This window comes from Lepidochelys olivacea (assembly GCF_965140295.1).
Source record: "Lepidochelys olivacea isolate rLepOli2 genome assembly, chromosome: 16".
In the NCBI taxonomy this organism is placed as follows: Eukaryota; Metazoa; Chordata; order Testudines; family Cheloniidae; genus Lepidochelys; species Lepidochelys olivacea.
Window position 1 is genome coordinate 5,408,699 of NC_140426.1, and position 27,438 is coordinate 5,436,136.

The following is a 27,438-nucleotide window of genomic DNA, read 5'->3' on the forward strand; positions in this document are numbered from 1 at the left end:
GTGTCTGTGTGAGTGTCTCTGCGTGTATCAGAGTGTCAGTGAATATCTCTGTGTGTTTGTGTATGCGTGTCAGTGTGTGTCTGTATCAGAGTGTCTGTGTGTATATCAGTGTGTGTGTCTCTGTGTGTGTATGAGAGTGTCTGTGTGTGTACTAGTGTGTGAATGAGAATTTGTCTGTGTATATCACTGTGCCATTGTGTATGTATATCAGCATGTCTCTGTGTGTGTATCTGTATCAGAGTGTCAGTGTATATCTGTGTATCTCGGTCTGTATCGTTGTCTGTCTGTATCACCAGTGTCAGTGTGTGTGTGCACCTGTGTGTGTGTGTCAGTGTCAGTGTGTATCACAGTGTGTGTGTGTGTGTCAGTGTCTGTCTGTATCACCAGTGTCAGTGTGTGTGTGCGTTAGTCTGTGTGTGTGTGTATCAGTGTGTCTGTGTGTGTGTCAGTGTATCTCTGTGCATATGTGTGTGTGTCAGTGTCTCTGTGTTTATGAGTGTCTCTGTGTGTCCGTGTCTCTGTGTGTGTATCAGAGTATGTGTGTGTGTGTGTCAGTGTCTCTGTGTGTGTATGAGAGTGTGTGTGTGTGTGTCAGTGTCTCTGTGTTTATGAGTGTCTCTGTGTGTCAGTGTCTCTGTGTGTGTTACAGAGTGTGTGTGTGTGTGTCAGTGTCTCTCTGTGTGTATCAGCGTGTGTGTGTGTGGCCAGGGCCTTGTTTGCTCAGGCAGGTGCAGCTCCCCATTCAGAGCGGCCTGGCCAATGGGCTGCCGGAGCCCTTTGTGCTCTTCAAACGCGGGCGGGCAGTCGGAAGGAGGCTGGGCTCTGTGCAGGCTGCGCGCTGCCCGTGTTAACTGGCTGCTGAGGCTCCTGCCAGGCACCCCCAGCTCCCCCCCACAGGCCGGCTGGGCCCGCGGCCATGGAGTCCGGCGACGTCCGCAGGGTCTCGCTCTGCGTTGGCCGGGCCGACCCGCTGGACGCTTCCTTCTACCTCACGACCTTCGGTGAGTGCTGAGGCCGGGGCAGGCCGGGCCTGTGGGGCTGAGTCCTGGGAGTCAGTCGGTCTGGGCCGCCCTGGGCCGTGCACGGGGTTGTCGCTATGCGGGGGCACAGACAGGGGGCTGGCCTGCACTCGGGCCTGGGGCAGCTCCCCGCAGGGCAGAGTTAAACCCCTCACCTGTGCCATGCCGCCCATGCCAAGGAGCCAGGTGGGCAGTGAGCCTGTCCACTCTGCCTCGCTGGGCGAGAACAGACAGTCCTCCTCCCGCAGAGTGCGTGAAATCCGGGCCTCCGCTGGTACCTGCGCCTCAGCAATCAGCCCTGAGCACAAAGGGGCTCCCCTGAGGCTGGTTTTACTCGGGTGCCACTGGACTGATTCAGACCGGGTCAGCACGTGCAGAATGTGTGACGTCATTGTTGCATTGTCACAAGCTGTCACACTCTGAGTGCAGAGGCCCTTCTGTCGTGGTTTGCAGGGGTTTATTGTGCAAACATCTGGCTTGTGATAGGGGCCCCTGCAGTAGGACCCATCACGCACCGTTGAGTGTAAGAGTCCCAGGGGTGGAGGAGGAAGTTTGGAAAGTCGCAGTAACAGCAGCATGCCTCCTTCTCGCTTTGCTCCCTGCTCACCTGCTTTGTCAGATGAGCTGGGTTTGGATCAAGCAGTTTTTCAAGGGGTTTGGAACATCCCATCCCCGCTGGCTGCACATCCCTGGTGTTTGGAGAAGGCCCAGCACTGTTACAGCTCCTGGGTGGAGGTTAGGAAATGTGCCCCTCCCCGCACTGATTTATAACTGGGTTCCCTCCTCTCTTCAGCAGTGTGTGATGCTTTGTCACCCTGGTGCGCTTTGCTCTTGTCTTCAAAGTGCTACGATTTCATGCTCCAGGGTAGAGGTTTGTATGCAGATGGAAGACACTTGTGTGCTGCATATCTAATGACCCTGGTGTGATTGGTGGCTATGGGGCTGTAATGGGAATGGGGCGTGCTGGCCTTTCGTGTACAGTGTGATCGGGAGTTCGGGACTTTATGGGTTAGGTTCAGCCGTGCAATGCCAAGGGTCTGGCAAGGTGCAGTGCATGGTCTTGAAGGAGCTGAAAGTGCTCAGTATGGAGAAAGTGGTTTGAGGGGCTGGTTTTCCTTCAGCGGTTGCTAGAGGCAGATTGCTGCTTGGCTGGGGACTTTTGTTGTGTATTTCCACATGTCAGATGGCTGCTCCCTTTTATGCACGAGCTCTGGGTCCCCTGGGTTTCTACTGCTGGGGTGTTCCGATCAATAGCTTTCCTGGAAGGAGTTTTACCCTTGCAGACTAATCTCCGTTCTCAGCTCTGGTGTAACACAGGAGCAGCTTGTGGGGGCATGTCAGGCAGTGCTTTGAAAACTGAGGGATTTTCCAGGGGCCAGAGGACGCTTTTCAGCCTGTACACTGTGTGGGCCAGGGAGGCGTTGACTGAGGGGAGGGGCTAGACAAACTCCAATCACACAGATGCCATGTTGGGCTGGGATCTATTAAGCTTCATATAGCAGCACTACAGTGCACGATGTGCAGCGGCGTCCTGTCTCTCTTACGTTCACTCGTGTCTGGATCAGGGCCACAAGGCTGTTGGTTCAAGTGCCCCTGCAAGGTGTCGTCCTGTGCCCAGCGCTGTGCTGCAGTACCAGGTGAGCTGTTTGGGGCCCACTGAGCTAGGGGCGCTTCTGCCCTTGCTAACTGGCGCTCCCTCTGCATGGTTTGGGTGAAAACTAAAGAAAGACTAAAGATCCTTCTAGAAAAGAAATGGCCAGAATCTCACTGCTCTGATTTCCCCTGAGTTACCTAATCACTGAGCCACATGCATACCCACTCAGTGCATTGCCAGAGTACCGCTTTGTGAAGGGCACTGGGACTCAGGGCCTCCACTTCCAGCTAACTGGGCCTAGGGGGCACCTGGCTGGTAGTGGTTTATAGCTTTTGCCACCAGGGTGCTGTGTGATGTCAACTGCCCAGCGCCTAGCATCCACCAGCATTAAATACACCAACTAATGTGGTCTGTGTCCCTCTGCCCCCAGCCAGCGCCTCACCTGGGCCTTGGGTCAGCCACTCCTCACCCATGCCATAGTTCCAAACCAACCCTGGCATAGCTGGTGGCTCTGGGAAAAGCCCACTGGATTCCCAGGAATAACTTCCAGTGACTTCCCAGGCCTCTGTGGCTAGTGCGGGCTGGGCGTGAAGGAAAGGGCTGTGCGCCATCTGCATGCTGGTGTTGGAGTACTTGGCGTCGCCCAGTCTCCTAGCAGTGGCAAGTGACTATTGAACAGGCCCAGGGAGAAAGCAGAGCCTTGGGGGGTTGCACAGGGGAGGGGCCAGGGCACCGGTGGCACAGGAGCAGCTGCCTCTCACCACACTCTGGGCACAGCCCTTGAGGAAGGGTTCCTGCATTGCCTTGGGCCATGCCACCGCACCCGGGCAGGACAGCAGTGGCCTGCGATCGACTGGGAATTTCAGCTTTCAAATGTGGACCGGGGTGGAGGAGATCGCCTGTCAATCACATTGTACGCGGTCCCCAAAGGCTTGTGCTCTACCGGTCCAGAGATGCTGCCGGGCAGACGGCTGGAGCTGTACTAAGCATGCAGCGCACTGTGTCAGCCCTGGCGTTTCGCAAGGCAGCACGGGTCTGAATGTCAGAGCTGCTGAACACAGGCATCTCCTGGCAGTGGGGAGTGGGAGCTGTAGGTGCTCAGCACCTCTGGAGATCAGGCCCCAAGCGACTTCACAAAGCAGCAGGTTGTCATAGCCACTCCCTGGATCCTAATCAGATCAGAAAGTGGGGAGTGCGTGCGTGCACATGTGCGTGTGGTTTTTAAAGCTCCATGCGCCACAGCTACCGAGAGCAGTGGCCCTGGGATGTCCAGGGCCGTTGTGCAGCGGGGCCATTGTGGCTCCAGGTCCCTGGGTTCAGCTGCCCAGACTGTGGCCACCTGGCTGCTCCTGAACAGGCACAGAAATGCTCAGAGCCACGCAGCAGAAAGAACTGAGCAAAACGTTCCCCTCCCTCCCCCCCAGGAGCCAGGGAGAACGAGTGACACTCCCACACCGGGTCCCTTTGCTTTGCTGGGCCCTGGCCTTGGGATGGAGAGTGCCTGGTAGCCTCCTGATTCTGAGTGGAGGGGAGAATGTCCTGTGATGTTCCCTGCAGCTCCTCCCCTGGGTTCAGTACCTGCTATTGTTGTACAGTTCCAACAGGAGCAAGGCAGCAGTTGTGGTTGGAGAGAGGACGGCTTCTTGCTGGGGGAACTTGTGATCGAGACAGGGAGGGTGTGACAAAAGTGTGCATGCGCGAATGCATCTGCACGTGAGCATGTGTGTTTGTGACAAACCTGACGCTGATTCCTGGTTTCCATGGGGGCTAGTGGACTATTCTGTGCTGATGAGGCAGCACGTTCCCCCATGCTGCTAGTATACAACGTTGCATTTACTAATGCACTTTCCTGTTCTCTTCAGAGCTGCGAGGCCTTACTTACAGTTCTGTTTTACTTCTCTCCAAGGCCTGCTGCAGTAAATCATCTGAGAATAAAAGCGAGAAGGTATAAAAGGCCGCTGGAAGCAGGCAGGGAATCCCACCCCTTACCTGACAAGGCGTGTCCCTTTCTGGGGCCTATGCTTCCGTAACATCACAGTCACTTTCCTTCCCCACCCCAATCCTGGGCCAGGCGCAGTCAGGGAGGGCTGGAGCATGGCTGTGCTCTGCCCATGTGCCCAGAATTGCCCCAGTTGAGACCCAAGCACTCAAACATCATGAGCTTGCCCCCCAAAATCAGGAGATCAGCTTAAAAACATAAGACTAATAATAGTAAGTTTGGGCTCTTTTCTGTTGGCCTTCTGGGTTTGGAGCCTTTAGGTTGCACCTGCATCACCCTACTTGGCTTTCCTCCTCAGCCTGGAGGCCAGAAACGTCCTCTTTTTAAATGAGTGCTGAAATTCTCACAATCACTGGGACTTGAAGGACAGAGACCTGTGAGAGGTGGCCTATTGCGAGTATTGTGGTGCTAGTCAGAATTCTTACCTCATTCAGTACAGGGCAACCCACCCTCCCCCAGCGAAGCATAGCCCAAGTGGTGTAATGAGAGCGCCTACAGTAGAAGAAAGATGGGGTGTTCGTAGTGAGATTCCTGCTACGGGGATCCAGCATGAGACAGCAACAGGAATACACCCAACTCATTGCTCTTATGTACAGATGGAAATGCCCAGACTGCTCCTTGGATGATTCGGAAGAGTGGCGGGAGAGCTCTCTTTGCCTTTAACTGGCCGTGATGGGGGTGGGATCCTTCACCAACAGACCTCTACTCCCAAGGGTTTTAATTAAACAGGAGTTACAAGCATGAACAAAGCCCAGGGTTTAATGCAGCAGAACAGGTATCATTGTCCCTGGTAGTGAGCTGCTCTCTCACTTCCCTGATCGCTGAGGTAAAACTCCCCCCGCCCTGTCTCCACTAGGAGTTTACAAGGAGGTCGTTATCTTGTGCTCGCTTGTCTTGTAAAATTCCACCTTTATCCCTAGTGGAGACACAGCCTAAGTGGGCCTCACTTACTGCTTCTCTGGTGTCCAGAGAGACTTCCCACTTCTACAAGACCCACATTTTTCAAATGCAGCCCTCAGTCCACCCACTTTGTCTGGGGAAACTCAACAAAGCCAGCAGCTCCTTGTGTCTGGAAGTTGAAAAGTTAATAGAGTTCCACATAGGGCGAGGCAGGTGTGGGGCTGCCTTTCCTGCCAGCCGAGGGTGGGGCGGCCAGCACACTGTTTGTCTGAGAAAAGCTGAATGCCTCAGCTGGACCCATATTGCCATGTGGCTGCAGTTCATTTATTTATTTAACTCACCCCTCCTCAGTCTCCTATCCCAGCCACAGTGCATCCTTCCACATCTCGCAGGCTGTGGTTACCTTTACTGTCCTGTGTTATTTGTATTACTGGAGTGCATAGGAGCCTAGTCAGGCTACTCTGTCAGGTTACTCTGACAGCCTAGGTTACTCTGTCAGGACCCATACAAACACACAACACTAATGCCAACTTTTTGCAGGTAGCAAGAGAGAGGCAGGGGCAAGTCTGTTTCCAGATGGCTTTATGAGCCAGCACCATCGTCCGTTTCCTACAGGAAGATGGGGTTTTCCATACTGGACCAGTCTGCTAATCTACAGCCCTCTCTCTCAGCACCAGTGGCCAATCCCTAGTGGTTCAGAGATAGGTCAGAACACCCCATAAAGTTCCATGGTTTCACTAGCTTGTTTTTTCTCCTCCCATCTTTTTGTAAGCATTTGTACAGCACCTAGCACCCCGAGGCCCTAATTGACGGCCTGCTGGTGCTACTGCAATGCCCATACTAAATACTAAACCAATCCTGTTCCTCAGTGCTCAGTGTCCCTGATCAGTATCCAGTCAGAACACTCCTTCAGATTGAGCTTTGCTGTCATAAAACAGCCTCACATCACTTAATTATTTTAACCCCAGCTGCAGCCTTCTGCCCTGCTTCTGCTGTTCTTGCTCTGCTTAATCTCAGCCCGCTGTGTTCAGGGAGCACCCCATGCTGCCTCTCGGAGCCAGGGCTCCCCTGCCACTCCCGGCGCAGATTCTGTCAGTGCTCTTCCTCTCCCCGCTCCTCAAATAACCCTGGCGCAAAAGCTCTCTGTCCCCTCGTGCTCCCATTCCTTAGCAGGCTGACTCCGGGTCATGCTTGGCTGGATCGCATCCCTTTTGCTTTCCCAGCGTAACCATTGTCAGATGTTAATGGCAGAACAACGAGAGTGTTCCCACGGCTTCAGAAATGGGAAGATGGCAAAAGGGTTAAAGTCCTGGCTCCAAATGCTGGGTTTTTCTGGTAGCATGTTAAACACTGAGGGCCAAATTCGCCGCTGGTGGAAATTGACATAGACTTCAGTGGAGCTGCACTGACTTACACCAGCTGAGGGTGAAATGACCCTCCCCCTCCTGGGCCTTGTCACTTGGGCAGAGCTGTGAGCTGTCTGCCGTCTGCCGCTAAGGTGATGTGCCAGGACTTTACAGCCCAGCTGCGCCCCGGCTCGGCTAGCTGGAAATGTGGACTTCCTCAGATTGCTGAGGATCTCCAGAAATACCTCATGGGAATGTAACTAGCAGGGCTGTGCAGACCCTGTCCCTGCTTCCCCTCCCCCAAGGCTACTTTCCTCCCCCACCCCAGCGATGCAAACAGCCACACTAGCTTAACTAATTGGATGGGGTTCCCTGGCACACTGAAATCCACGTGACATGGAGCCAGGGCAGGAGATCTTTCTTGAGTCTCAGGGCTCTTAGGAGTAACAGCCTTCACTCCCAAACATTGGGCTGTCTTGCTAATGTTACCTAGTCATTGCATTGAGCAGCCCAGCCCTAGATCTCCAAGCATTGCACACAGGACGGAAAGTTTCATTACCCCCTTTTTTGGGATGGGGAGAACACGGCCCACAGAGGAGAAGAGACTTGCTCCAGGTCACCCAGCAGCTCAGTAGCAGAGCCAGAATTAGCACCCAGGCTCCTAGCCCAGCCCTGCACTCACTGCCATGGGATCTTTCTTTGCTTCCTGCAGGTCCAGTGTAGGTCACTGTTCCAGCGAGGGGCTTTCTGCTGCCCCGGTGTGGGACATCACAACCCTTAGCAAAGCAGGAAATGCCAAGTGAAGGTGTTGCTTCCCCATAGTGCTTCCACCACACCAGAGCTCTGCCCCGTTGGGAGGCCAGCCTGGCTCCTGCTGGGAGGGTCTCTGGGACATGGGGACTAGTTACCTGAATCCCCTCTTCTGCTGTCAGTCCCTGGGGTTGTGACTGGGCAGCTCAGTGTGAGCTCTGCCAACCAGCAGCAATTCCCCCTGGGTCAGGGCTTCTAGCCAGGTGCACGGCACCGTGGTGAGAGTGCAGATGCCACTGGGATGGGCACAGAGACAATGGCTGTGTGAGGGAAGGGTAGGGTGCTGGGCTCTTCCCCATTCTTTTTGGCACCCCCGGGCTGGCGGGGGAGAGAGGTTGTCTCTCCCCGCCGCGGCAGCTCCGGGGCTGGGGCCATGGGATAGGTGCTCCTTCCCCAGCCAAGGCAGGTTCGGGCTGGGGCTGGGTTTGAGCCAAGGGAGGGGTGTCCCAGCTGTGGCAGGTCTGGGCCAGGGGAGGGGCGCCTGGCCACAGCAGGTCCAGGCTGAGGCTAGGTTCAGGGCGCCCCTCCCCTGGCTGCGACAGGTCCAGGGCAGGTCAGGGCTGAGTTGGGGCCGAGCTAAGTTGGGGCTGGGGGAGGGGCACCCCTCCCCTCGGCCGCAGCAGGTCCTGGCCGGGCGGGTTCCCTAAGCACCTGTGCAGCGCTAAATAGGCTGCTGTGTGGCCACATGGCCGTACCACTTACAGGGAACGTAGGTCCCTGCCCCACTGAGCTTACAGGTTGCTGGTTGCCAGTGCAGTGCTCCATCCACTAGGACACACTGCCCCTCTGCCTTAACATGTCACTAATGTCCCTGCTTCCAGGAGCTTACACTGTGTTATAATTATACTTAGCACTTCCCCAGGGGTTACTCTGTCAGACCACCCTTCCTGAGGCTAACTGCTCCTTACAGCCCACTGGTGGGGGGGGTTAGTGTTGGTTTGTGGACAGGGAAGCTTTTGCAGAGGGGCTAAGGGACCTTCCAAGGCCACCCAAAGGGCGGATGGAGAGCTGGGGGTTGGGTTGTTGTATTAATTTAGTTGGAATATATGGGCCAAAAGTGTTAACATAAACCAATCACTGTCCAGTGTTAAACAATATTAATCAAGGTCCAGGGTTCAGTATACAGAGCCCTCAGCCTGCTCAGTACCAGGGCAAGCTCCTTTAAGAGCATATAGAAAAGAAGGAAAAACAGCTAAAGTATTTGAAATGTGAAGTATTGAATAAGGCTTTCATTTGAACTATGTCCCTTGTTCCTTTTTATTGAGCTGGAAAGAATTTTCAGAAGGAATCCCCCCCTCTCCCCCCTCAGCCTTGTTTGACAGGCTACACTGCAAAGAAATACTCACAGCACTGAGTCTCAGAGCCCAAGTCATGCTATGGGGCTAAAACCAGCAGCGTAGATGTTCCTGCTCTGGCTGGAGCTCTGGCTCTGAAATGCGATGGGGTGGAGGTGTGACATTACTCAGGGTACAATCTGGACAGATGGACAGCTGTGTTCCCTAGGGTGCGTTTTACACTGCTTTTCTGTGGGAACAACCACTCCTATTCTGCCCACACACAGCCTCCAGCATGTAAATCCCCCCCAGCTATACTGTATGCCATGGAACACATCTTATGCAGTAGAATTTTATAACTTTACATACTATGTGGCCACACAGATTTTACTAGGACAGTAACGTTCAGCAAATTAGGAGTTTTCAGATGATACCTCACACAGCATATTTTGTACAAAATTTATCATAGTCTTGTAAAAAGGGTGAACTCAAGGGTACATATTGTCTCAGGAGGGTCTCAGAACCTGGGCTCCAGCCCGAGCGGGAATGTCTACGCTGCTGTTTTTAGCCTTGCAGCCCGAGCCTCGTATGCCCAAGTCAGCTGACTCGGGCTCTGAGACTTGGTGCCGTGGGTTTCTCTCTGCAGTGCAGATGTACCCTTAGATAGTATTAAAGATGGTAATAGCTTCCCTTTTGGGGAAAAGAGAAGAAGTTTGTTGAGATGAGTTGGAGCTGGTGTTGTTAAAGTCTAATCCTGTTTCATCCCAAGGTTGTCTGGGGTGTGGCTAGAGCCGGTGGAGGTGGTGATTTCATCTGGGTCCCTCTCTGTGTCCGCTCTGGTCAGAATCAGGATGACGAAGGCCCTGGGGGGCCCAGGAGACTGTGGGGGTGGCAGTCATGATGGCAGCTTGCTCCAGTAGCCAGTTTTTCTCCCAAAGACTCTTTCCTTAAGGACCCCAAAGGGAGTGGGGGGTGGACTAGTCCATCCCCCCATTATTTTGTCCACCAATTAGGCCTAGTTTCTGACATATCAATTTTGGTGCATTGATACTTGCTCCCACACTGTTGCTGTTTACCAGGCATGATTTTAACACAGTCCTTGAGTTTTATCACAGGCCTTTTTGTCTGGGCTGAGCCAGTCTTTCTGCCTCCCTCTCCTACCTTTTCCGTCATGATTTGTTGGGACAGTTGTCACTTACTTTGAACAGCTGAATTCCTATTAGGGCATGTTTGTAGGCCCAGTGATCACCCCAGGGTTCAGGAGTCGCCCATGCCCAGTCTCTGTGGCCACACATCGCTCGGACTTGTGGGGCATATTAAACTGAGATAGACCCTTTCCAGGAGCCAGGTTTTCCCAGCCCTTCCCCACTGCCACAGGCTCCTCCTCATGGGCAGAAGCTCACTGAGCTGCAGCCCCTGAAATGCTGTTAGAGCAGGGAAGGGAGTCAAGGTGTTTAGTGGCTGGAGTGAAGCTGGCAGAAGGGTGGAGCCATGGGGGTCCCTCAGCACCCAGCTGGGCTGGCTTTTGGGGCATAGTTGGCAGGGAATCTCCTTGGATGAGATCTTCACCAGTCGTTTATGTGTCTTTCTCCTGTTGTTTGCCCAGGTCAGCTGAAGCTATCCATCGACATGCAGGGCAGGCTCCTTGTGCTGCACAGTAAGTATCACCGGGGGGGCGTGTCACCAGGAGAGCAGATGGCAGCTCATGCGAAGGTCACTTTGCCTGATGCCTGTTGTAGCGTTCTGTACCAGAACAGTGTTATCCCCAGAGTCGCCAAAGGGGCTGGCTCTGCAGTGGGGCTTGAACCTGGGGCTGCTGGCGTGGAAAGAGCAGGCTCTTCTAGCAGTGGCTGCTGCAAGCTCACCAACCTCTGCTTGGGGCCCAGCCACGCTAGAGGGGAACAGAGCACTGCCCCACATGCGTGTGCTCACATGTGCAAAGTGTGATGTGTGTGGTCTCACCTGTGAGGGTCTGTAGTGACTCTAGTGCCGGTCCTGCTGCCCTGGCTTAACCCAGGCAGAGGGAGAGCAGGGCTTGGCTCTGCCTTCTGTGACTCAGTTCCAGCTAGATCGCTTGACAAACCTAGGCCGGCTGCTCGCTGGCAGGAGCTCTTCGTCTCCAAGCCTCACTCCTCCCGTGGTGTCCTTGAGTGAGTCAACAGCGATGCTGCCGCAAGGTGCGCCCAGCATAGCCCCTGCTGTAGGCGGACCAGCCCGGCCGGCCCACTGTGTGTCACAGCGGGGGCAAGCAGGGCCGTCCTTAGGATTTATGGTGCCCTAGGCGGGATTATTAAACTGGTGCCCCTATGCCTGACTTGCTCTTAGCAACACAAACATAAGCTTACAGTATTGGAAAACTTGTCACATGCACTTTATTAAAAACTATTTGACTTAATTAAGCACACTGTAATGCAGACGGACTACCACTGAAGAAGCAGTGCTATAGAAAAAATTCTGATTTATTGACAGAATGATGCAAAGAATATAAGTTTTTAAACTTGTCAACATTTTATTGGAAATTTCTATGAAGAGGTATTGAAACAAGGATTTGTTTTTAATTAAAAGGGATCTTTCTGGCTTTTTTGGCTGCAAAATCAGTAATAATGTCATCGTATGACAAAGACAAAGTGATGTCTTGTTCGATTGCAAGAATAGCAAGACCAGTCAATTGTTCCTGACTCATTGTAGACTGGAGATAGTTTTTAATGAGCTTTAGTTTTGCGAAACTCCATTCTCCTGATGCTACTGTTACAGGAATTGTCAGTAGAATACGAGTGGCAATATACACATTAGGATATATGTCAACAGGTTTGCTGATATGAATAAACTGTACAATGTCCTTCACCGATTTTGCACATGGCAACACTGATGACAATGTACTCAATTCTTCGTACAGTTCAAGTCCATTTAAATCAAAACTATCTCCGTGCTTCAGGAAGCTCTCTAGATTCTTGCACTTCATCATTTGCTGCTCTTGTTTTCCTATGTCGTTGCATTTAGTTATGTCATACAAAAATCCAAACTGTTCATGGTGTGCTCGTAAGGTATTAAACCTTTCATCAACGGCAGCTATTGCTTTATCCATCACAACATTAAAAAATTCAACCTCAAATTTCTTTTCTGGATCATCTATGGGCTCATCTGCGCCTTCATATTCCGCTTACCGTTTTTTCCTTGAAACTCGTGTCACTTTCGGACATGGAAATTTAGGTTCTACACTGAGTGCCTATGCAAGCTCTCTTGCTGTAACCTCTGCTTCCTTGAATCCATTTTCTCTGTATTTCACTAAAAAGTCTCGTGTTGTTTAGTAAGGTAAGTGTTGAATCAAGCTGCATCATTGGACTCTGCATTATTTTGCTTACACTTGAGATTTTAACAAGAATGTCTTACCAGATTACGACAGATGTTAGAAACTTGAAGCTTGATATTTCAGAGGCCAGTGACTGCTTCACGTTTAGCTTTTGGATATCTGGCTTCTTGCGAAATAGCAACCCGTGCTTCGTAAACTTCCTCAGATTGATATCTCAATGTTTTTGCACTTTCTACTCTGCTTTCCCAGTGTGTCTCAGATAGAGTCTTAACAGTAATACCATTGACATGTGGTTTGAATATTTGTCATCGTTGAGTGGAAGCTGAAAAGAGCATGTAAATGCATTGCAGCAAACCAAAAAAAGAAATAGCTTCTACAGAAGACTTGGCCATATCACACAAAATCAAATTAAGGCTGTGGCATGCACATGGAACAAAAAAGGCTCATGGATTTTCTGCCAGCAATCTAGCTTGCATGTCAGAAATGCATCCTCTCATATTGGCACCATTATCATAGCTCTGTCCTCTAATGTTCATTACGGACAATCCCATTCATTTTAGTTCATCAAGGAGAGCTTGAAGAAGTCCAAAACCTGTAGTGTCCTCTACTTCTAAAAATGTGATAAATGATTCCTTAACTGTAATCTGTGCTGAATCATTAATGTCGACAAATCTCACTACTAACGACATCTGCTCTTGATGACTTATGTCCGGAGTGCAATCTAGAATTACTGCAAAATATTTTGCCAGACTAACCAATGAAACCATGTTGTCTCTCACTTTATCACTCATTAGCTTGATCAGTTCATTTTGAATTCTTGGTCCCAAATAGTGGTCATGTATTTCATTTTCAGTTACTCTTCGGAGACGTTCACTCATCACTGTGTCAGACTTTCCCAGTAGTTGTACAAGGCCCAAAAAATTGCCATTTTTGGGCTGGAATAATTTCTCAACGCTTCCTCTAAAAGCAAGATTGTTTGTTGATAGATATTCAACAATAGATAATAGATGTTCAAGAACACGATGCCAATGCTACTTCTCTGACTCTAGCAATCTTTGATTTTGGGCATCAAGAGTTGTCTGATTTTTTAACCTTACACTCAGCTCACACCATTTGTGCATACTTTCAGTGTGGTGTTGTGCCTTTTCATGTTGCGGTAATATGTGACTAAGATTTTTCCAATCATTAATACCCATGGTTGCTATCTTAAAGTTGCAACTATTGAAAAGCTTGCATGGGAAACAAAATATAGCATCCTTGCATTTAGAGTACACAAGCCACCGTCTGTTGACAATTTCACCATTAGAAAGTCTTTTGTAGTAATTGTTCTCTGTGAATTTCCTACCTCTAATGTCTTTAGGATATTCAACAGCTTTTATTCTCCCAGGGCCTTTCTCAAGTATAATGGCATGGAATTCGTTGTTTAAAGATTGCGGCCATGTGCCAATGTCATCTCTATCCCATGCTAGTACAGTTTCAACTGTTGTAATTTCTTGTTTTGTGTCTGCATCTGTTTCAAATGATTGTTGTGTGTGTTGTTGCGTTTCTTGAGCTTTGTCTGCATAAAAATTTTCTTCGGCAGTTACATGATGATCTTGATCAACTTTGTTTGTTTTCATGATGTACAAACTTAAGTATAGAACCCTTCCGTGCTTGTACAGCTAATCCTGTTTCATCTTTCCGTTTTCTTTTTTGTGACCCGGAAAGTTGTTTTCAATATGACATAATTTATAAGGGTGTTTTTTAAAGAAATAACTGTTTAAATGATCAGATTATCAGAAATACTATTTAAAATGACGAATATAGGGTGGTCGTGAGTCTGTGACCTTAAGCTAGTGTGAAGACACCTCACAAGGCGCTCTGCCCTGACTGAGACACAGCAGAGTTGGAAACTCATGTCATTTGTACAAAGCCACTTTTTAGTTTTAAATGTATAGTGGGCTTAATGTTAGTTACAACTCTCTATCAACCTTACACTGTAACTAGATCAATGGCATTATCCAGTTTAATAAGCTGGGTTTCCAAGCAGTGGCAAAATATAACCCTAGTTTTACTCCGAGGTAAAGCACAAAGTGACCAAAATGAAGTCAGCACAGAATCATCTCCTCTAGGTTAAGGCAGCACAGAAATGCTACCGGAGTCCTATTGTGCCTTGTTTTTGTTTGGAAAGACATTAGCAATAGCAGCGCATTTTGGGTCCGGCCAGAAATACATGATCAATCACCGCCTCTAAAGTTCCATCAAAAACTGACATTTTCACAGCTCTAGCATGACCTGCTGCACAGATTCTTCACAAGGAAGTGTCCCTGGCCTTTTTAACTCATATTAACCGTGTATTTACTTTATGAAAGTTGGACAAAACGCAAGACAACCTCTGGGCTGGCAAAAGTTATCCTGACTCACTGGGAAAAAAAGCAAGAGAATCTTCGTACAACATATGGTCACTCTGTACACAAGTCAGGAGATGAGCATATTCCAGTTGTTGGAGGGCTCTATTTAGCAGTAACAGGGCTATAGGAAAGCCAGTCAACGTTTTTTGTTTCTCTGATGAAAACTGGCCCACTCCCTGCCCCAAACCAAACTTGTCACACATAATTGGGAGACAACTTAATTTTCTGTTTTTGGCTAAGATATTGATCTTTTTAAAAAAAATATTGAAATTGGATTCAGGATTGTTAGCAAGCATTTTTGGCAAACAAAGTTGTTAAATGACAATCTAAATGGCAACACAGTCCTGCTTTCATGCTTGGCTCACTCACCCCCCAGCCTGCTGGTCCAACAGCTGCAGTAGAGGAGGAGATAGGTGGAAAACTGCAGTACCCCAAAATCCACCCCTTGGGGTGCAGCGTGGCAACAGCAGCAGCAAACCCTCAGGTCCGATCACACACCACTGGGCACCACTTCCAGCCCAACGGACCATGGTGAAGTTAGCACAGCATCTGATCTCAGGGACAGGGCACCCACGGAGCCACAGCAGCTCATCCTGCCCTGCGCAGCTCCCCCTGGATGAGATGGATCACTGCCTGCTGGGGGGAGAGACGCGCTCCCCCACTAGGGTGACCAGATGCCCTGATTTTATAGGGCCAGTCCCTATATTTGGGGCTTTGTCTTATATAGGCACCAATAACCCCCACCTCGGGTGATCAGACAGCAAGTGTGAGAAATCAGGACAGGGGGTAGAGAGTAATAGGAGCCTATATAAGAAAAAGACCCCAAAATTGGGACTGTCCCTATAAAAGTGGGACATCTGGTCATCCTACCCAACCCCCATCCTGATTGTTCACACATGCTATCCGGCCCAGCCAGCTGCCTGTGACCATTCTAATCCTGGGGGCCGCGAGGAAGTGAGTCACTTTTACTTTCATTCCTCAGCACGCAGCCAGTCAGGGCCCCCCCCCCCCAGCCCAATCCAGCCCTGCTGGAGGGGAAGGGGGCGAGAGGGGTGCTCCATGGGGGGGGTGCTCTGTGGAGGGGGGGAGAAGAATGGACGTTATGGGGGGCAACAAAGGGTACTGCAGCCGCTGAGCCTGCCTCACCTCACGCCGGGGGAGAGAGTCACACTCACAGGTGAGTTCCTCCTTCCCCACCCCTACCCCGTCCCCTTCCCAGAGCCCCCAGCAGCCAATCTCCCCGCACCGGCTCTCTCTAGGACCCAGCAGCCCTGCTCTTACACGCTGCACTGCTTCCTGGCTGTCCGGACCCCCAGCACAGTGGTGCCCTAGGCAGAGTGGTGCCCCAGGCGGCTGCCTAGTCTGCCTCTGGCTAAGGACGGCCCTGGGGGCAGGCTGTGCTTTTCACCGGGCTGCACCGAGCACTTTAGCAGGCACAGGACAAATCTCCAGTAACAGTGACTCTGAGTGGCCCTCAGCTGGCTCCTGAGCGCAACATGGGGATCCCTCCTGTCACCCCCTCCAGGCCCCATTGCTGGGGTTGATTTCCCACAATGCCCAGCAGTCTGGCTCAGCAGCACAGGAGCTTGCAGTGCCCAGGGTGTGATAATGGAGTCCTTGTTTGTAACCACTGGAGCCTATGGCAGCTGCTGCTGGTGCATAGCGCCATGGGTCAGCCTGAACTCACCTGTGGTTGGCTGAAGTCCCTAAGGCTGGACACCTGGACTTTCAACAGGAGGGAGGTGCCTCACCTATGTGGGCACTTTGGAAAATCCCAGTGGGCACCTGCCTGCATGATTAGATGCCTAAAAACCTTAGTAAACAAAGCCCCATCAAATTAAATACACAGTGATGTCCCCAGTGACTGAGAGATGCAGGGGTTGGAGCCTCTGCAGTGATGTGAGCTCACCTGGCTTTTACTTCTGCTGGATACATGTTCAGACACAAACAGCAATGTCTAAAGCCTCACATTACCCAGGGAAGCAACCGCTCCCAGAAGCCTGGGGCCAAGTGCAGGTTGGTGTAGAATCTCAGAATATCAGGGTTGGAAGGGACCTCAGGAGGTCATCCAGTCCAACCCCCTGCTCAAAGCAGGACCAATCCCCAATTTTTGCCCCAGATCCCTAAATGGCCCCCTGAAGGATTGAACTCACAACCCTGGGTTTAGCAGGCCAATGCTCAAACCACTGAGCTATCCTGCCCCCCTCCTTAAAGGTGACCTGCAGAAAGCTGGGCTTGTGCCACTGATGCTTCATCATGCGGCATAAAGAAGGACAGAAAGATTTGTCACAAATGGCCTTTTTACCTTAGCAATGTCAGGAATGGCAATTTTGGCCTTTGCAGGTGGCACTGGAGGTCTCAGACATGTGTACTGGGAGCTTTGATGAGTGCATTGCCCTGTTACCCCTGTGGGGAGTCCAGCAGCTTGGTTTCTGGGGGAGGCAAGGCTCGAGTGTCTTATCTAAGCCCCAAAGCTTTGTGTTCTGCAGCAAGTGACAGGCTCTCTGTGTTTCATAAACAGCCAAAAGGTCACATTTTGGCCTAACTTATCTCCTTTGGCCTGCTGCGTTTCCTGACCTTGTGTGGTCTTGAACTTCGCTCCCCTTGTGTGGCAATGCATTTAACTTTTACATTTAATTTCTGAAGAGCAGAAGAGAAAGACGGGCCAGAGAAAGAACCAGGAGACCCAATCCTTCTTCTCTTCTGTGATGGTAACTGGCTTTTGGCTAGCTGGGGCCTCCTCAGAGCCTTAGGGGAGGCCTGGGGCAGTTAATAGCACACACAGAGACATGCCCACTCATCTGAACATGACCGTGCAAGTCGAGCAGACCCGGCAGGAGGGCCAGGGTCCGGCACACTGGAACACGGGTGCTCCTGGTAGCAGACAGGAGGATGGATGGTCTAGTGGCAAAGGGGCTAGTTTGGGTCTCAGGACAACGGGCTCAGTCTTGTTCATGCCACGGATTCATTGTGTGTGCTTTGGGGAGCCACTGAACCACTCTTTGTCTCAGATCCCCATCTGCAAAATAGGGGCAATACATTCTGGCCTTTCTGTGCTTCAGCTTCCTAGCTGTGTAGGCAGGCGCTGTGCATCTGTGCGGGTGGCTGAGCTATGCAGCAGTCTCAATGGTAGCAAATGGAGCCAGGAAACACAACATGTTCTGCAGAAGGTATCTCTGTGCCCAAGGAGAAGCTGCCCTCGATGGCAGGACAAGTAGGGGAGCCGGGGAGCAGTGACTGGGAACTGCCTGAGCCAGCCGTGACCCATGGAATCCCAACATGCAGCAGCCCAGGGCTGTGTTGGGATGGAGTGGGGCTGGGGAATCCCAGAGCTACAGTGGACTGGGCACTGATGAGAGAGGAAGTGTAGCCTGGGTACCTAGCCAGTGTGAGTTGTATCTGTTAGGAGAACTGGCTCCCCAAGGGGCTAGGACGAAGCTCCATTGCTTCTAGCTGGTGCTGGCCCTAGCAAAGGTGCTGCATGACCCAGCTCATAAGAGTGGGCTGGGTCAGTGCTCCTCATCCTTTTCCAGGCTGGCATTCCCTGCTACAGCGCAGGGCCGGTGTCCAGCCTCCTTCCAAGGGTGGAGTTAGGGTTTACAGAACAAAGGAGAAGGGATGGTTTGGACTTGTTCTGACCCTAAAAATGGCTGCAAGCATCTGGCACAAACTTTAACCCGATGTTTTATTTGACTGGGGGCTGGCCTGGAGTGAGTCTGTTACTGGGTCCTTGCTTCACACTTCAAAAAGGATGGTAACAAATGGGAAAAGGCTCTGAAAAGAGCTGCAAGGATGATTTGAGGTCCGGAAACCCGACTGACAGTGAGAGGCTAAAGTAGCTCAATCTGTGTGGTTAATCAAGAGGAGGTTAGCGTGTGATGTGACCCCAATGTATAAATCCCTATGGGGGGAGAAGCTTTCTGAGACTAGAGAGCTCTTTAAGCAGCAGACACAGAACGAGACCCAGTGGCTGGAAGCTGAAGCTGGGTAAATTCAAACTACAAATAAGGCAGGTGTTTTACCAGAGGAGGTGATTAACCTTTGAAACAACTCACCTCAGGATGGGGTGTTTTCTCCACCCCTTGAAGTCTTTAAACCAAGGTGGGTGTCTCTTTCAGAGAGATCTGCTCTAGCATAACCAGGAACCCCTGGGGGAGATTCTCTGGCCTGTGCTATGCAGGTTAGATGGGATGATCGTCATGGTCCCTCCTGGCCTTCACATCTGGGAAAGCGTCAGCCCCAAATATTGTAGTGGAAAACTAGGAGTTTGAGCAAACAGAGGGCTCTTACTGCAAGCCCTTTGCTCCTGTGCTGTTTGTGACAGCCTGATCCTGACCTAGACGAACCCAGGCCTCCCCTTGGCAGATGCAAAGCTCCTGCTGTATGATAGCAGGCCATGTTCTGAATGGCAGCTCCTGGCTGTGTGCAGCTCTGACAGCGCATCACGTACAGAACAGTCTAGTTACCATCTCTGTGTGCTGGGGCCAGATTCTCATTTCACTCGCATGGCTAGAAAGAATGGTGCCTTGCCACTGCAGTCAGTGCAGGGAGGCTGGCTTCGCATAGGCGGGGCAGAGATGGAGCTCTGGCCTTTGCTATGTAACTTGATGATACATTTGGCCCGGGGCATGGCGCCAGTTTCCCCAGTGTTGTGTGAAGTCAGGTGGGTGAAATGCAATTTGTCAGCTGGATGCTGGGCTGCATCTGCTCCAAGCTCCGCCGCAGACGCACGTATTCATAGGACAGTTTTACTTCAAAATAGAACCCTCCACGATTTCTCTCTGCAATCCCCCTTGTGCCCCACAAGCCCTCAGGGGCAGGGAGGTGCACGTGCAAGGAGCCTGCCGGGCGCGGAGGCTGCCAGCCCATGTTCTATAAGCCAGCTCTGGGTTAATCCTGCCAGTCAGACGTGAAAAGGAGGAGCCCTGCTTTCAGTGCCTGGCACCAGGGCATGAGCACAGTGCTGTGGGAAGATGCCTTGCTTATCTCTTTTCAACCATGTTTCATTTTCTTTCCAGTTATGGAAGCAAAAGGCCTGATGGGAAAAGAGTACAGGACATGTGACTCCTATGTGAAGGTGGGTTCTCTTGCTGCTCCAGGGGCTTTGGGTTCAGCTGGGGATGTGGATGTGACCACTTTATACCCCTTCTGGTTTTGGGGTGAATTCCTCCAGGCATGCAGCTGGGCTCCCATCTTCTCTCTGTTCCTCATCTGGGGCTCCACAGAAACTGAGGCAGAACCTTAGCATTGTTCTGCCCATTTGTCCTGAACTCCCCCACTCCCATCCCTGTATTTACGGGCTGCTGAGTAACTTTCCTGCACCAGGTGAGCTAAGACAGCCAGTCTTTTGCAAGGTGCTGGGTGCATCACTGTGCTAACTGCACTTGTGGGCTATGGCACCCTCTGATGGAGAATTTGTTGTCACAGAGTCATTACTGGCAGAGAACGTGGGAGCTAGAGGGGAAAGCTCTGCCTGTGGCTCTCTGCGCTCATCTTTTTTTGCAAGCCAATGCTATTATGCAGACTGAGGAAAGGGATGATAATGGATGGTCAGCATTAGAGAAACTCCAGTAACTGCACTGTAGGGCACAGGGCTGAGCAATCCTGGTTAAATTGATAGCACCTTAGTAGGTCATTTCCATCTCTACTGCCTCTGATTCTAACCGAAAATATGTGTCATGCAATGGACTAAGCGTTCTCCCTCAGCGGGTCTCAGACCCCTGTGTGTGTGTGTGTGTGTCTGTCTTTACATGGCCAGAGACTGGCTAGGAATATTTGCGCAAATCAAACACTGAATTCTCTGAATTGCTAAGGAAGAATTTCTCCTTTTCACATTGCCCAAAGGAGCTTTGTAATGTTGTGGCTAGACCTGGTCAGTGCAAAGAGACCTAAAAACCTGGCTAGCACAAACTACATCTTTGAGACCTAGCCATCCATAAAGCTGACTGGTGGGCCTTCTGATGATCTAAGCACTAGACAATTGCTGGGTCTGTAGCGAGTTCGTATTTGCTTAAAGATGGCTAATGCGCCGTTTGTTTCTCTACATCAAGATGTCTGTAGTACCAGATACTGATCGGAAATGCAGGCAAAAAACCAAGACTGTTCCAGACAGCAAAAATCCCATCTTCCATGAGCACTTTCTCTTGTGAGTATGCAGGGTCCGAGGCAGCACCATCCTGTCCTTCCGCTGGGTTGTGTTCCAAGTGGGGCATGTGTTCGGAATGGAGCTGGAAGAGAATCTGAACTGTGGCAAATGCTGCCTAAGCTTCTCCTGCCCAAGATCCCCTGTTTATTCTTACACTATTAGCTTCAATAAACATGCCTCATGCATGATGAGGTTTTGTACCAAAATGAAGAGTGACAGACATTATTTTGCTGTTTCTTGTAGCTGAAATGCCTTGAACTTTTGAACAGAGCTTTGCTGAAGCTCACAAAGCTGTGACTATAGAGCGTGACAGCAATACTCCTGCACATTTGGAGTTTCTTATTTGGTAGCTTCTGTGCATCCATATGGAGTCGGGGAAAACATTCCATTTCCTAGACCCTGAGCCTGCCACGATCTGGTGGATCAGTATGAACAAGGAAGGTAAAAGGATTTCCCAAAGCTCTAGCATGTCCTTGCATGGGAAGGGGGCTGGTGGCTTGCAGTGTTTTGGTGGAGTTCATTATTTCTAGCAGACCTGCCTCTGTTGGATCTCTGTACTCATGAAATATTTAGACTGGCACAGAGTGATTATTTAGGAACATGAATGATAGTGTTTTTGTGGTGTTGTTCCTTCAATGTTTAACATGTGTCTGTCCTTAAACACCCTGAGCTGTGTTTCAGCACCTCCCCAGGAGAGTTCACCTCCCCTTGCAACAGCTTGTCAATAACAAATGTCTCCTTTGTTTAACCACGCAAGCAGCATGGCCCTCAAGTTCTTCTTGATGTAATAAACATGGATTGGAGCTTGCAGTCCCGTTAATTTTAGTAAATTAGTGCACAATAGCTCATTTGAAAAGAGTGCCATTTATGGCAATTGCTGGGAAGCTTCATGTAGGAATCAGTGGGGCAGGGAGTGGGGGCTAGGGCGTCACTGGAGCATTAAAGACACACCAAACGCACCCCTGGTGTGTGTTCCTGGTGGCGTTGGGTGCTCTCAACCTGTCCTTTTTGGCTTCTGTTACAGCCCGGTTCAAGAAGAAGATGAACAAAAGCGTCTTCTGGTTACAGTCTGGAACCAAGAGAGAAATTCCAGGTAAAGCCACTGCCAGGACGGGGCTGGGGTTGGAATGCCACTGAGCCATCTCTTTACTGAGGTTTGGAAAGGCTGGAGAAGGGATAAAAATACCATCTGCTCTGGCCACTTCCATGTGAGTTCCTTCGGAGCCTCGGTCACGTGGCCCAGCCTGGCGTCAGTGGGTGTCACGTGGTAGAGCGAGGGCATGATGTGGCTGCTTGATCTAAGCAGCATTGGCACCAGAGTGAGCCCCTTTGTGAGGGGTGGGTGAAGAACGTCTGCACACCCGGCCTCTGCTTCTCCCCAGAGGGCACACACTTCTGCTCAGGGTGCTCTCTGTCGCATGCGGGGCCCCGAGTGCTGCTGGGAAGCTGTGGATGCTGACTGGTCTCTGGCCGTGACCTAGGGCTATTTGGGGCTGCTGCTGGGCTGACACTGAAGCAAACTCCTGTTCCAAGAGCAGACTCTGCTGGGGCCAGGGGAGCATTTTGCAGCGGCTTGTGGGTAATGTTGCTGAGAGGTCAGTTAGCCTAGGGGAAGCCTGTACAGCGTCTGCTCACACCAATGCCTGGTGGTAGCCCATGAATGGCTCATGGCCCACCCCAGATGCTGCATGCAGCTTCATAAGAAAGAATGGCACATGGGCAGCCTGTTTTGAGTTGTGCTGGCCATGGGTGCAACCAGTCCAGGTGTTCAGCATGGTCTCAGGTGCCTGCGTGGCAGCTGTCAGCAAATGCCAGAGATGTAAATGGCTGGGAGAGCTTTGGTCTCCGAGCAAATTCACTTAGTGCCAAAGCCGGTATACCAGGCGGGCTCTCCAGGGCCCCTCTGCTGTGCAGGGACGGATGCCCAGGCACGCAGAGCTGCCTCCGTCTCCACAGCAAATGTCCAACAGGTGTCCAGCCTGGCTCCAGAGGTTCGTTGGCTTTTTTAACTAACTAACTGTAACCCTTCTGCCCGTCAGAGTTGGCAGCAACAAGGGCCGGGTTCAATATCTAGGGGTTCCATTCCAATAACACAATGCAAACCGGCTCGAGCCCCCACCCAGTGACCTGGGAAAAATATATACCACCCCCGCTGGGCGCCTCCAAGAGGCAATACTTCCCCTCTCGCAAGCACATAGTCTGAGTGTAGCAAAAGTCTTTTAATAACAGAGAGAAACAATGTGGCATTATGTTGGGGAAACACCACCAACAGGATTCATAACACAACCCATGAGCAAAAACAACCCCACCCCAGGCAAATTGGGGCATGCCCTTTTCCCTTTGGTTCTTGAGTCCAGCAACCCCAAATCACCCAAAGTCCCAAAAGTCCAATGCCCCAAAAGTCTCTGTCCCTGGTCAGGGCAGCCCCAGAGTTCGAAAGTTTATCGGCGGAGCTTTACCTCCCAACCTGGGTGGAAATGGGACGGGGGTAAGAGGCACCTTACGTGATCTGAAGCTGACCGCCCCATAGCTCCATAGCGGCGCTCCGCTCCGCCAGCCGCCCCACGAACTCCTTCGCTCAGCTGCGCTCCGCTCCGCCAGCCGCCCCACGAACTCCTTCGCTCAGCTGCGCTCCGCTCCGCCAGCCGCCCCACAAACTCCTTCGCTCAGCTGCGCTCCGCTCCGCCAGCCGCCCCACGAACTCCTTCGCTCAGCTGCCCCACGAACTCAGCTCCACGGCCCACAAGCAGCTCCTGCCATCCACACACTGCTCCGCGTCGAACTGCTTCACCAGCCGTCCCGCAAACTGCTCCACAATATATCTTCAGGCTCCCCCACTACTTAACACAACACTCAGTGATTTCAGCTCTTAGGTGAATTCAGCTTATAGTAGGGGAGCCCCAGTGCTGGTGCACTGTCAGCCCAAAGTGAGCTCAGCAGCCTATAACTAGACTTCTAATGAAATCAAAATTAGCTCTGATATTCCACAGTGGAGAGAGGAGGAAGTGCAATCAGCATGTAAGGCCCTCACCAAGGGGCCCATGCCACCAAGTACTACTACTTGTCCCCAGCCTCTCTCCATTCACACAGTTTTGGAACCCATGACCCTTGCCTAGCGAGTGCTACTTAGTTGATGGTGAATCCCTCCATCATAACAAAAGGCCACGTACAGTTCCAAGCACAGTTCCCATAATCAGGGTAATAACAATTTATTCTTCCTGCCCCAATAACAGAGACACTGGGGATCCCACAGCAGCCAAAGTGACCATTTGGGCAGCTATGGTCTCATTCTAGGCGTGGTGGGTGTGCCTATGCAAATGAGATCGGCCCCTGAAGTTCTTTTCCACAACTTGCCACACCTCACCACCAGATGTCAGGATGGAGCTCATCCTGACACTGCTTACATAACTAACTAACTAACTAACTAACTAACCTCCAAGCCCCTGCCCCTCTGTGCCAGTCTCATGGCAGAGACATGGCTGTCTGGGGTGGGATTCCAGCCACGGCCATCCTTGGAGTGACACCATGATCGGAGTGGAGAAAACGCAGGAGGGGCTGGACCGAAGTGCAAGGTGACCTGGCGAGATCAGTGCAGTGGGGGCTCCTGCTGCCTGCAAAGCCCTGCCCTCAGGGAGAGGACAGAAAGCCCAGAGGGTGAATGTCTGGGGGAGAGAAGGTGTGTAGCTCTGTGTCTCCTTAGCCCTGTGCTAACATCATTCCTGCAGGAGCCAGGCCCTCCTGGCGGAGGGAAGGCACGGGAGCCATGCTGGTGGGGAAGCTGCTCCTGGGTCTCTTGGTTAAGGAGGGTTTAAGGGGAGACACTAACCCTGCTCTCTGAATCCTTCTCTAGACAGAGCCAGCTAATCGGCTGTATGAGTTTTGGTGTGAAGTCGCTCCTGACCCCAGACAAGGTACAGTCCCTTGTGGGTATGGAGCACACATTGGGTTCAGGCCCTTCCTATGTGCCAGATGGGAGGAGGCGACGTCCTCCCGTCCGAGGCGCAGTGCCCTTGGCAGAGCCTCGTGGTGAAGTGCCCTGGGGCTGGGAGCGAGGGTGCCAGGGCCTCTCCGGGAGGCTGGCAGGAGAGCAGATTGGAAGTGACAGCTGGAGGTAGTTTTCCAGTGGAGAGAGCATTTCCAACAGTGTGGTGAGCACGTACGCAGCTCTGCAGAGGGCAGAGGGAGCTGCTGTCTTTGGTCTGGAGCTGCAGGGAAGGCAGAGGAGTCCTGACAGTGGCCTCCCTGCCCTGCAGGCACCTCTCAACCAAGGAGAGCGCCATGAGGCTGCTGAGGTGGGGAGCCGGAGGGCCAGGGGAGTGAGGGCATCGTGGTGACTCTCTCAGCCAGTGGTGCCTGCTCAAGTTGGAGGCACAGGCCATCGTCTGACAGGGACCCCATCTGCCGCTTGCTGGCACTGAGGACAGGCCGCTCTGGCCAAATACCAGTCCAGGTTCAAGGCTGCACAAGGCCGCCTGCCTTGTTTCTGTGAGGCCTGGCTGGGTGGCCCACCAGCCCCAGGGTGGAGTGCCAGGCTGCACACTGGCCTGTGGCTGGTGAATGCAAGTGCTGCCCATCCTGCCCAGAACGGGGCTGTGTGCGGCACCCGGGGAGAAGAGATGCTCTGCTTTCCCTTCCTGCAGCACCCCAAACCCTGGGCTCCTCCCTATTGTGGCCGGCCTGGGGCATCCTGCTGCCTTCGTGCTTCCTGGGGGCCCACATTTCCCATCTGATCTGCAGATCAGTGACTGTTCACCCTGGCCAGACCTGCCCCGCACTGGCGATGGTGGGGAGAGCAATGCCTGTCTCCCCACATCCTGGAGGCCCCAGGAACACTATGACCTGCCCCCTGGGGGTCTGGCCTCTTCCAGCTGGCGAAAGCTCCTTCCCAGCCCTTTGCTGAGGCTGCCGTCTTCGAGCCTTGTCCCAGGCATGCGGAAAGGGCCAGCCCCTCTCACAGGACCTGGAGTCCCCGGACCCTTCTGCCAACACCCAAGCATGGTTCAGCCCAGGGGGTAGCCCAGAGATGGTGCTGGCCTTGGCAGTTGACCACCAGTTCTGGACAATGGACGCAGCTCAGTGGTCAAGGCTGGTCGTCAGCCTGGGGCCCTGTGGACTGTGTGTAGCTGTCGACCAGATGGGGGAGCTGTACTTCAGTGGCTCCCAGCTCCCTCATGCTGGGCCCAGCGGGCGCCCTCCTGCCGCCCTCCAGGCTGCTGTGCCATCAGCATGCAGAGGACACTGCTCCACTGGGGCTGGCTCAGGTAGGTGTGGGGCGCTAACGGTGGCAGCCTGTTTGCTCAGTGGCATAAGCCATTCCGGACACTTCCTCTGCTCTGTAGCCATGTCTGAGGCCAGGTGTCCAACTGAGGCATTGGTTTAACTCTCTGAAACCCAGCACAATAACACTTCCACTGTGCGTTCTGCCCCTCGGTCCCCAAGGGCTCTGCAGAGGTCAGGGTGTTGGACTTACCACCCATGGAGCCCCATTTTACAGGTGAGGAAAGTGAGGGTGAGAATTCTGTTTCCAAGAGTGGCACTGGTTTGAGGTGCCTAGCTGTGGGGAACAGGGAGGGCAAGGGGCAGAGTGAATGGGGCACCGTGGCTAGTCAGAGTGGGGCAGGTGGGCATCAGGTGTGTGAGTCGCTGGTTCCAGTGACATGCTTACAGCAGGGCATGGAAGCTGGGGGAAGGAGCCTTCCGAGCCTGGCTGAGGGTGCAGCATTGTGCAGACTGGGGAGGAGAGGGAGCGGAGCTCCATGGGGCTGGTGTCCCCAGTTGGGAGAGCCCAGTCTCTAGCTAACGTTAATGTGAAAAGCAGAGTATTGGAACAAGGGGGATAAACCATCCTGTTTCCGTGTTTAACCCAATCCCTAACTAGAGACCAGGCTGCCACCTTCCTGGGAGCAGATTGTCTCCCATCTACTGTTGTGGGACAGGACACTGGGCTAGACCGGCCTCGGATCTGAGCCATTCTGTGTTCGATCCCCCCTCTTGTCCCCTTCGACTCCCCATCCCTGGCTGTCCTGGCTGTTAGCTGCTCCGTATCCTTTGGGCTAAGTCAGGGCTAGCATGGCTGCATCAGGGCATGGTACTGCAGAGTTACTGTGCCACTAACCCACACCAGTGATGCCCATGCCGGCTCTGGCCCCTGCTGGTGGGAATGCACTCACACTAATCCTGTTACCAGATGGGGGTAGGCGCCTGCTGCCCCTCTCGCAGCTGCTGCATTTTGTCATTCAGTGTCTTGGAGAAAATACATGAATGGCTGGGCCAGTGCCTTTCCCATCATTGCCCACTCCATCCACGCCTAGGGGGACAGGGGGATTCTGTCAAGCCAGTGCTGCCACCTGTTGTCACTTTCTTGGTAATACAGCTTTAAAGTCGACTGGGGTTTTCTTCCTCAAATAAACCAGTAATTCTGCTAAAGTAAATGGCTTCCACAGATCCCCACTTCTGGGTCCTGAGAAACACAGGCAACTCAGAAGCTACCAGACTGGATCAGGCTGAGATCCATCCAGCCCCACGTCCTGTCACTGACAGTGGCCAGCACCAGCAAGGTGCAAGAATCCTGCAACAGGTGGCTCTGGAATAACCTGACCACAAGGAAATGTCATCTGAACCCCCTCAGTTAGAGACTGATTCCTGGTGTCG

At 52.2% G+C, this 27,438-nt stretch overlaps 1 protein-coding gene across 5 annotated transcripts in view; it reads left to right on the plus strand.

The window, feature by feature from the left end:
- Positions 1-27,438, plus strand: part of RGS3 (regulator of G protein signaling 3) — a 243,266-nt gene that overhangs the window by 48,532 nt on the left and 167,296 nt on the right. For 3 of the 5 annotated variants that reach the window (XR_014714330.1, XM_084650181.1, XM_084650185.1), the window contains 5 exons: positions 10,549-10,599; positions 19,661-19,719; positions 20,693-20,787; positions 21,812-21,880; positions 24,638-24,698. Coding sequence is in view for 4 of the 5 variants with exons in the window: in XM_084650181.1 (XP_084506307.1) it covers positions 10,549-10,599; positions 19,661-19,719; positions 20,693-20,787; positions 21,812-21,880; positions 24,638-24,698 (335 nt within the window). In the remaining variant the exon portion in view is untranslated. Of the gene's footprint in view, positions 1-819; positions 1,002-10,548; positions 10,600-19,660; positions 19,720-20,692; positions 20,788-21,030; positions 21,229-21,811; positions 21,881-24,637; positions 24,699-27,438 lie in introns of those variants that run through there. The other 2 variants (XM_084650184.1, XM_084650186.1) reach the window with 2 other exon arrangements.